General features: G+C 34.9%; 1 protein-coding gene across 1 annotated transcript; it reads right to left on the minus strand.

Annotated features, from left to right (window-relative positions):
- Positions 1-8,412: 8,412 nt before the first annotated feature.
- On the minus strand, positions 8,413-9,444 carry LOC124436033. The gene is made up of 2 exons (XM_046985959.1): positions 8,807-9,444; positions 8,413-8,696 (listed from the first exon to the last, which is right to left on the minus strand). Exons 1-2 carry the CDS (start codon positions 9,174-9,176, stop codon positions 8,413-8,415), a joined length of 654 nt encoding a protein of 217 aa, XP_046841915.1. The 5' UTR covers positions 9,177-9,444.
- Between the last annotated feature and the right edge of the window lie 1,814 nt (positions 9,445-11,258).

Here is an 11,258-nt window from a genome sequence, read left to right on the forward strand (position 1 = left end):
TACAATGTTGCAATATACATACATCATGACGGATCCGTGCAAATCACAAGCATAAGGACTTTCGGTTGTTTTAAAATCTCTACGTCTTTTCCGCCAAAGCCGAGTAAGACCGACATTCGTTGATTAAATGATATTTTGTAACCCTGTCTTACATGCACTTTAATTTTTCTGTTCGGGGTCAAAGCTCAATTTGATATTGTCTTTTACTTCTTTGTCAAGAGTCTCGTTAACTGATTTTACTAGGTCGAAGGCTTTTTCATACAAGCCATAGTCGACAAATACCGGAGTAGGTAGACCTGTTTTGTGAGTTACATATATATGTGTATCCAAACCTTTTTTCAACGTGTACCATGTATGAGGATATGTAATTGAATACAATCCTACTTCCCAATTACCATTTAAATTCACAACGTGAGGTAGTTTTACGCGATAACCTGAAATCTTATTCTCAGGAAATACAGAGAGAGATGCATTACTAGGTAATGTCAGATAGAAGTGTGTCCCGCTCATCTTTAAGGTATAATGTGAAATGAAAAAATCATGAAAACGGTTACGTTTTATATATGTATTTCCGATGCTGGTACCCATGAATTAAATTTGTTAGGGTAGCCAGACCACTTTACAAAATATTGTACATTGCCCCTCTACCACGTTTCTTAAGTATTTTTCAATCTCATAAACATCGTCTTTCTTGATGACTTTTGAAGTTCTTTTTCATAAAATGTTCCTTGAAGTTCGTCCCTTCATGATCTTTCAGTCTGTATACAGGAGGATTGCGCGGTATTTTTTGACTTACAGTGAAAATTTCTTTTGAAAAATTCGGTAAATACCCCTTCTCAAACCTTCGTTTTATTTTACTTATTCGTACTTGGTTACCTATATCAAACTTATATTTTACATGCATAGGTTTATTTAATTTGCTATCCCCGTATAGATTTTGCCGAATTCTATCTTCATTTTCACTTGTAACGTTGATCGGTTTTTCCTTAATGCTGCGATGCATGCTATGATTATAAGAATACAGTAGATCAGGAAGCATGTCAATGTATCTCATGGTTTTGTTTGCTGTGAAGTAGCGCCACATTTTAGTTTTCAGTGTACGTATCAAACGTTCAACGATGGATGCCTTCGTCTCGTTAAATGTATTAAAAAGGTAACGTTTTCTTCTGCCAAAGTTTCTTAAAGTCTCGATTAAAAACTCCGAGCCTTGATCCGTTTGAATGTGTGTCGGTTTACGCCCTGATGACAAAATCTTTTAAAAGCTTCTACCAACGACGATCCTGTTTTCTTTTTAATGGAACAGCCCATGCATATTTGGAAAAAACATCAATACAGATAAGAAGATAGCGATAACCATCATTATACTTTTGCAAAGATTGCATGTCTGCAAGATCCAATTGCCACTGGTCGTCAATACCACTCACTACGACACGATTTCTTTCAAACTTTCTTCGAATAGGTTTATGCAAAGAGTATGCGTCTTGTTGCATGAGCCATTCTTTAATTCTTTCACGACTAATGTCATATATTCCTTCTGCCTTTACATCGCGGTACAAACGTTCAACACCTCCGTAGCTTCCAGGACGTTTTGGATTGAAGTATACACCGGCTAAGTACTGGTCAACGTTACTCATGACAATGTTCTCGTGATAATAATTTTGCAATTAGATGTCAATTTCTTTTAACTACTCATTATCGACGGGTTCAATGTTTTCAGTTACAGGCAGTGTTTCTTCTATCGCATTATCTGTTGGAAGTTTAATTGCGGCGGGTCCATAATTTTAACAGTTTTACTTGTGTATCCTGCTTGCAAATGACCCTCAAGATTGAGATCGTTGCGTCCGAAACTTATACCCAAGCGAAACATTTTCTGACGATTATGATTTTTATCCCTTTTGCATTTCTATTTTCACGTTTGCTGCTACCGATTCCCATTTTCACAATGACATGGTCATAAAACAACTGAAGTCAAAATGCAATAACATTGAAATTTATATTTTTTTTTTTCTTTTGTCAAAGCAATTACATAGTTGATTTGTATTTCAGTTTACAACTACAATCAGCATAGTCAAAGAGATGTTGAAAAAAAGGAGGACGTTTTGTCTCCGTGTAAATTAACATTAGTTCTACCCAAGTAGCACTAAACAGTTTGTCAAAATATGTCTTGTGAGAGTTCGAAGGTCCACAGTTCTTTAGAAACTTAAAGGCTTCACATATTCCATTCCAGACATGTTCGCGATTAATTGTTTCGACTGCTCGAGCTGCAAAATTGAACCAACGATCTTCCTCAGTCATCATTTCTAAAACGTTTTGATACTCTACCCAAGGATCTGCTTTACTTTCATTCTTTTCAGCTCTTCGTAGCTCTTGAATCTTTTTACTTATAAAATCGACGAAAATCAAATTGATAAGATCGCTGTGACTAACTTCTTCAAACTCAACAGTGTCTGCATATATCTGATTAAGCATGTGTGCCATATTTTTTGTCTTTTTTCAAAACGTCCAAAAGCAATGCAATAATGAGCAACGCAAATAACATTTTTTAAGACGATAGTTCGACTATATAGTGAATCGTGTAATGAAATGCAAAGAGGGCTTTAAGACATTTTATTGGATGCTTTATTAAATTAGATAATATTTCTTGTCAATTGTTTCATTTCCCTTTATTATGATAAACTATCACATTCAACATTCCCCCGCTAAGTTCGTTTCCGGTTTACACGCGCGCGCCCTGTTTACTTTCTAGGACTGGAAACTAATTGACACGGGTAAGAGCTCCGTTTACTTCCGGGACCATAACTGCACCTTAACTACTGTCTATGCCTGACAACTTGGTAGAAATGTTTAAAGACTATATCTGTTTTTGAATGGCATTATTGTAAAATAAATTTTACGTTCCTAGACATGCTAATGAGCCATATATTTGGCATGATAATGAGCCTAAATATTTGGCAAACATTTAAGTATTGTTCACTTGATTTTTTTTTTTTGAAAAAAACGTAAGCAAAATGTGTTGTTTTTACGCAAAAACGATGCCCACAAATACATTTTGTATTGCTCTAAAACGCTGAAAATGGCATTTTCAAGGCTCTGAAATTCAAAATTTCTCAGGGGAGAATGCCTCAGACCCCCCCCCCCAGGTGCGGAGCGCCTTCGACGTTTTATGACTGATGTTTGAAAAATCCTAGATCCGCCCCTTCTAAAAAATGATTTCTAAATGCCGAAATTCATGACTACATAAAAATCACAGAAAACTACTTATTTTTACTGACTGAATATGATTTAAGTTGTTTGCACCTCATGAAATTGCAATCTTTGGTGTTTCAGTACTCCAAAGTTTCATAATATTCGTTTAACGTTTTACCTGTCACCATCTTGTTTTATTTGTGAAACTGCTGAAAATATAGCAAAAATTGCGGGTGCACAATGATGAAAACAACAAAATGGTGAGCTTGCGGGGATGTATAATCCATTTTAAAGGTGAAAATGGGCCATTGACCGATTTTACCGAGACATCTTTGAAAAAACTTTTACATTGTTACGAGCTTTGGTTACTATACAATGGTGAGCAGAGAGACACCGCTGTGAAGAACAAAAATTTGACGAAAAATTCAGTATTTAAAAAGTCCTTTGGCTGAGTACCGTGAAGACTTAAAGTACTATAGAAATTGCTATGCAAAGTTTACTAATGTCGGCCTGATTAGACGGGCTGAAAAAAGAATGAGCAAAAAGTTTGAAGCTTCAGCAGCCACTGTCAATGAAAACTATATACAAGAAAATAAGTCGACAGATGTTAATGAGCCTCACACGAAACTGCTACGATCATCTTCGTTTTGTCATGACAGTTCTAAACCTCCGGGCAGAAATTAAGCAGTTTTGCCACCAATATTCATAATATGCTAGCAAGAAAACTCCTTTGTCACTCAATCGGTGAATAATGTAACAAATAAACCAATATTTTATAGGTATTCCAATACCTGTTTTGTAACAGCGTAATGCTCTGTACTTAATCTACCTACGATACGATTTTTTTTGTTGTCTTACTGATGTTGAGGAATGTTCAATTACAATGTTTTTTGTCAGTAAAGTAGAAAGAGAGTTCTAGACAAAGTAGTTACCGCAGAAACGAAGGATGGCGGAAAACTACGTGAAACTGAAACCAGGAAAGAGGACCGATGAATTCTGGTCCACATATTAGACAAGGAATGTAATGCTCTGGAATTAAAATATCATAGTAAATGCTAAAAAAGCTACACCTCATTTCTTTATAATACTACCTGTGCAAAAAAGTCAAATGAAAGTAGTTCTGGTCGCAAATGCTTATATGAAGAGTCATTCGCAGATTTTTGCAAATTTATCAAGAAAGCAATCATAGAAAATCATGGAATCTTTTACATGAATGTTCTTAAAGACAAGTTTGTCAAAACAGTTAGATGCTTCGAGAATGCCGATGCTTCAAGCTATACGACTTCACGATTGAAGGAACGTTTGCTAGACAGGTTTTCCCAGCTTGCATTCTTTACTCCGAAATTCTGCAATAAGAAGGAAATAATGTATGCTGAAGACCTGTGTAAAGGTGATATGGCAGGAAGGTTTCTTAGCAATAATGACAAGACTGGCGCTACCGAAGATGAATCAGAGATAAGTGAAGAAGATGTCACATCGCAGCAAGTTCATTCGAAATTAGTATCACTACAAACATCCACATAACCTAATAATTTTTTCTTTGCATAGTTGAAAAAATCGAGGCTTCATCCTCATAAAATAAAAAGTAAAAAGCTTCAAGCGCTAAAAATGATCTACAATTGGTATGATTTCTTTTTTAGGCATAGGCTGCAATCCTACGTTTGCGTTTACGGGAAAAGGAAAAGGGAAACCTTGGAAGGTACTTTATGATAATCCTGAGATAATCGAAACATTTAAAGTACTTGGTTCAACATCTGATCTTCCTGAGCAAGTAGCACTTTCTTTAAATAAATTTATATGTCTTCATTATGGTGATAAGAGTTCAAGGCAAGTTTTCTGACAAATGCCTTCCCCCGAATGCAGATAGCCTTCTTTTGCACATTAAGAGAGCCAAGTACCAAGCAGCCATCTGGAAGAATTGTTTGCAATCGCACATTAATGTTCAACCTCCTGTAAGGCATGGATGGCACATGAAAAATGGTCAGTTAGAGATTCTTTGAACAACTGGACCCTCTGCTCCAGATAAACTAATCGAGTGCGTAACATGCAAGTGTAAAGCTGGTAGCAAGAATCTTCGATGTTCGTGCTTGAAATCTGATTTGCAATGTACTGACTTTACGGTTGTTCTGACTGAAGTAACTACGCCTCTGAAGATAACGGCGCAATAAAAGAGCCGGAGGAGTGTGATGATAGTGATTACGATGATGCCGACGATACACATGACAACTTCATAAACGATTTCAATGAAATGTTCTATTAAGAATGTACTGCTCAGCAGTGTGTACAGCAGGAGCTAGATTTATTTTCGTTATATCATATACACCAAAGATGAAGGACTCCTTCGCAATTCAATTTCAATAACTGTTTTTCCATTTTTCAGTCTTTTTGTCCATCCAGCAGCTATGGAAGATTAATAGCTAAACATATCATTTCAAATTAACTTAGATAGATTGATCCTTAATGATTATGTAGCACCGATTTTTTAATATGAACCAGCAAATTTAGCGAATTTCACACAAAACAATATGGCAGATATAGAAAATAAATGTCGAATTTTTGATGGCTCTAGCTCTCTTGATTGCAAGTTTTCGGGGTGTAAACAGGCAGATTCATATTAAGTGAGTACATATCAGTACATCTATGTTGTTTTTACTTAGTCATGAATTGCTGCATCTCAACCTGAACAATAATCCACCATAAAATACGGCCTATGAGCTTGGCTATGTTAGTTCAGTTGTCTATCAGTCGAAATCGGTCAAACCAATCACAGTGAGACAAAAATTTAAACGAACCAATTACACGATAGCAATTGGACACTTTTATCGGTCCGCGCACACCGCTTATCGGTCGAGATTATTCCAGATCCTCAACTGATCTGGCTATTGACCAATCAAATAGCTTAAATAAGCTTTCTTCAACTACGTTATCGGTCGAACCAGATAAGATGTCTTTTTATTTACTGATCGGCAGCTTAAAAAGCAAAGGAGACTGGAAAAACATCGCATAAGTTGAAACTTTTGAGAAAATACTAGCAAAGTTATCAAAAATACATGCCATATCACGCAGTTCACACTACAAGTTTTATAAAACAAAATATTGAACATTTTGAATGATAAACGAAATTATTAACTTAAAAATTCAAGATTTAAAACATGTTTTAAGCTGAAGATTTTAAATAAACTGTCCGACGAAAACTAATTGGCGAAAATTTGAAAAATGTTTTATAATGATATGTCTTAATGATATTTCAGTAGTTGAAGTGAATAATAAACCAATTACTAAACTTCAGTTCGTATTGGCAAGTAACGTTGACCTTTGTGTGAATAATTCTTGATATCTTGCTCAACCTCATCCAATAATTGTCTATTATACTTTATACGATAAATGGCCTCCTAATCTGTAATTAAACACTATAGTGTAAATTTTAGGGGGTAAAAGTTATCTTTTTTTAGGGTAATATTTACTACCTTCAGATGGGTAATTCACTGAAGGGTAATATTTACTCTAAAGTCTTGGGTAGTTTGCTATCCGTAGTTTAAATTTTACCCTCAACATAATGGTAATGTTTACAATTACCCTCTTTGGGTGTAAATGCAACATGTGGGTGTAAAAATTACCCCATGCGTTTGGTGTAATGCCAAGTGCAACGCATTTTTTAAAATCAACATGGCGGAATTAGGCAAGAGTGGAAGAAACATGCTTCTTTGTCAACAGAGTCCAAACCACTTTGTCGGAATATTAAAATTTATGGTCTATTTCTCCAAGATTTTTTGAAGAAAGTAAGTATATATTATATATTGATTTATAGTATAATTAAGTAACACCACGTAATGTAAGAGTTGTAAACGAACACTTAATACATGCTCTCATTACTCTGAAGTTCTGAACTTCGTTGTATTTTATACTATGAAAAAGGCTGCATTTAGGTTATTTTGGCGAAATGACCTGGAGATAGAATCTTAACTGTCTAGGGTTCCGACTATTTTTCTTTTGAGTACGTTTCTCTTTGCGATTGTTGCTCTTGATCAACTCAAATGCAATAGAGGTTGTGTTTTGTTTCAATAGGAAACATATTTTCCTACTAGAGAAGGTTTATGCTTCTGATTATGTTTTAATTCATATTATGCTCGCCTTTTAATTCAACGTAAAAATGCAAGGTTTTGTTCCTTAAATAACAGGTATTTGATATTTTGGACACACAAATATTTTGTTTTGCCCATGAACTGAAATATTAATCAAATGCAGTGGCAATTGGTATAGTAGCTCTTGCTGTTTAATTATCTGTAGCTCAGTTGTGTCAACCATTTCATATGCACTGAAATGCTCATGAAATTTGACAGTTCCAAGTTTCTGAGTAATGAACCATGCTCTTTCCAAATTCCTTTCTACCACCAAAATGTCTTTCAATATCACAAAACATGGCATTTCTTCTTTGTCATGACTAACCCACAAAACACATCCAGCTTTGAATTTAGTACCATGAACTGAAATCCATTTTGGTCTAAAATATTGAGAAAAACAATGTGTATTTTCATTCTGTAAATCTACTTAATTGAATTAGTGCATTAATAACTAACTGCCAAAAGCTAAAAAAACTAGGAGAGGAATGTTCAATCATGAAAATTGCAAATAGTCATTATTTGTATAAATTTTTCTTAAAATTACATTTTTTACTTCTCGATACATGAAAAAGTATGTGCAATAACTGCATTTTACCTGAATTTTTTAAAAATTACCTTATTGATAAAAGCTTTGCCATGCGTATTTCACTCAAGTTTCAGTGAGTATTTTTAAAGTATACCTGGCAATAGAAGTAGTTTGACGTATGAAGACATCCTGGTTGCTTAATAAGTCATAGTTCTCATGATCTCCTGCACATAGTGTTGGACCTTTAAATTTAAAAATTTAAATTTACATTTGTAATTCATGCTCATTTCTTGCTATAGCTCCTTTAAATTATTTGCTGTACCTGGTCCAACTTCAATGCCTTTTTCGAGAAATCCTGATTCATGATTGCCAGACTGCAACTTATAGCAAACCCATTGTTGGTGTCGCATGGCCAAAGTAAATGGTAAGTTTGTGTAGTTACCAATTACAGTGCTCAACTTCTTAAAATAATGGTGTTTTGCTTCAAATCGCATGCACCAAGCACGAACTAGAGGGCCCATTCTATAAGTTTTAAATATAGTACCTTGCTATTTGATATCTATCGAAGGGAATACTCTATTACTGTTTGATTTTACAATACCTGCTTATAGCACTAGGAATGTGGACCATAAAATGCATTTTTGGAATTATGCTGCAGTGGGGATAAAGCTCCTTGAACTTATTGTGGTGGTCATTGATTAGGACTTGAAGATATGCCACTTCATCTTTTGATATTACAGGTGAAAAGCAAAGAGATGTGATTTGTAGCAAACTAAGAAAAAGTTTCCATCGGTCATTTTCTGGAGGAACAATATTTCCAATTATGAGTGGTAAGTGAATTGCCAAGCACCACATCTGAACAGCTGCAATCAAATAAAAACACATACCTCAGCTATCTAGATGTTGGAACTACATCAACATATTACGATAATAATTATTATAAGTCATTGTGCATTTCCAATGAACAACGTACCATGTTGTTTTAAACTGTTGTCATTTGATGATAACTTTGCTTCTGATATTGGTGATGGTTTGTTGGTGTCATTGTAATATCCAAAGTCGTATTTGGCAATTTTTTCATTCAATGTATCCAGAGTGAATAAACGTTCCTCTCTTATATAATTTTTTAATAATTCCTTTGTTTCGTATTGCAGAACCCCCTCTAAAATGTCATGCATTATGTGTGGTGGTAGGCCACCAACGACATGGTAGTAGCTGCTTAGATTTAGGATTGATGTACGGTTGATGCCATACACTTTACTGAAGTGTTCGCCATACTGTACAACTTGAGAAGCATGGGTGTTATAGTTTTCTTTTGTTCTCAAAACAAAGTCGTGGAGCATATTTTGCACTTGCAAAGTGAATGCCGCAAATCATCATCCATTCAAGATTATGGAATTATTAAAGAATTAATGAATTCAACTTACGATTTCAGACGAAGAAACATATTGACTACAGTTGTTCCTGTTGAAGATATCGTACAACAATATCCACCTTTATCCACACTTAAAGGGGTTAGGGGTTGAATACGTTACATTGTGACAAAGTCTTGCTTTCACCATATTTTACAATAAATCAGATATTTCACAAATATTATTTTGCAATTTTAGATTCGCCATGAATACTGCAGAGTGATGAGAGATGATTGTGCCGTTAAAGACATGAAGTCTTCATTCTCTACTTATCGAAAAGCAATCTTGAAGTACGGTAAAGAACTAAATCGAAAAAGTCCATTCATCAAGAATACTTTAAGGTGCCTAGAAAAAGCAGTATCAGAAGGAATAGAGGACTCCTTCGGTAGGTAAAAATAGCCTAGTAATAAAGCCATTTTTTTATTTTTTTTTCGAATTTTATGTTGGGCAATTGTTTCTATAATACGTATCCGTTTCCCACCTGGCAAGTCTCTCGCTTTTAGTTACAGAGTGTTATAAATTACAAGGTGTAGCGATGACACTGTCATCCCTATATGCTTTCGGCATGGTAAATCTATTATCACAATATTTAAGGAAAATATAATATTTTATAAATGCTAAGTTGTGTTAACTTTTAAACAGACTTTGAAACAACAAGTTCAGTGATGCTGTTAGTCCATTTGCTAACCAAGAAAACGTCTGAAAACAGCCTGATGAAAATGCTGTCGGTAAGCAATGATAAAGACTTCTTAATTAATTGCATGCAACGCTTGTGTCGATGTTCTTCTTTAATTTACTAGGAACGTTTTCTATACAGTGCATTCATCGATGCAACTTTCAAACACCGAAGCATTTTCTTTTCTGTGTATGTTTTAGGAAGATGATGATTTGCCGAACAAAATAACCCGCACCACCTATCCACGAGTTTTGGTTATTGGTGAAAATATACTGAAGCCTGACAGGCTACTATTGTGCGTCGAAGGACGACAACTCGTTGACGTAACTTCATTTTCTTTAGACACAGTCCTTTTTACGCTCTATGCAACATACTATGTATTTTCTATAGCTTATCCACAAGATCATAAGGATGTATTTCTTTTTATTGATTCCGTTTTTGTTGGGTTGCAGCACACTGCTACCAATAGAATTAGCTTGCAAAAATTTATTAAAGCTCTTGCCAGGTTAAAGTAAGCATTAAGTAGACATTTAAACCATTACACTGGACATTTAGACAATTTTTTCTGTTACGGTGTACGCATGTTTTATGTTGGCGTAGCTAGCTCAATTATTGAGGGGAGTACTCAAGGGCGTAGGAATATTGAAAATTGGGGGGCGCTATTATTCATTTGTGCCCGTTCTACTTTACATTGAAATTAATTAGTTTTAGGAATTATAACATTTGAATATTTAAATCCCCCCCCTCCCAATTATCAATGTTCTGCCAATAGTAGAGTATTTATGTTTGCCAATACTCTGTCAATGGTTGAGTAGTTATGTTTGCATGTTGAACCTCGTTACTTTTCCTTGAATCAAATCTTTTTTATTGATAATAACGCGCATTTTTAATATTTGCCAACCTTCACTCCATTCTCGAGATAGCTACGCTCATTCCTTTTCTGTTGAAATAAAGAGATTGTTTTTTTGATCTATTTTCATTTATTCTTACTATAGATTCAGAGTTCGTTTTAACCCCATTGAAGCATTACCTCCTGTATTTGCTCATTTGCCCTAAAAAATGCAGCATTCTGTGTAATTTCATTTTACCCCCGATTTATGGGGGAATTGCATGTCCATCAAAATCACCCCTTTAAAATTTACCCCCATAAATTTTACCCCTTGATAAATTTCACCCCTTAATAGAAGTTACCCCTAACTAAATATTACCACCGTAAACTTTACCCCTAAATAAACATTACCCCCATAAAATATTACCCTTCAAAACCGGGGCATTCTGTGGCACTCATTTCACCCCTAACATTAAGGGTAATTTTTACCCCCCAAAATTTACAGTGT

Source organism: Xenia sp. Carnegie-2017, unplaced genomic scaffold (genome assembly GCF_021976095.1).
Source record: "Xenia sp. Carnegie-2017 unplaced genomic scaffold, XeniaSp_v1 HiC_scaffold_16, whole genome shotgun sequence".
Classification (NCBI taxonomy): domain Eukaryota; kingdom Metazoa; phylum Cnidaria; class Anthozoa; order Malacalcyonacea; family Xeniidae; genus Xenia; species Xenia sp. Carnegie-2017.

Bases quoted from the DNA above. Each gene is read 5' to 3' on its own strand.
- LOC124436033 (XM_046985959.1), bottom strand. From the start codon at position 9,176: ATGCTCCACGACTTTGTTTTGAGAACAAAAGAAAACTATAACACCCAT. The intron at 8,697-8,806 runs GTACGTTGTTCA...ATTTGATTGCAG, and splicing joins CAACAGTTTAAAACAACATG to CTGTTCAGATGTGGTGCTTG.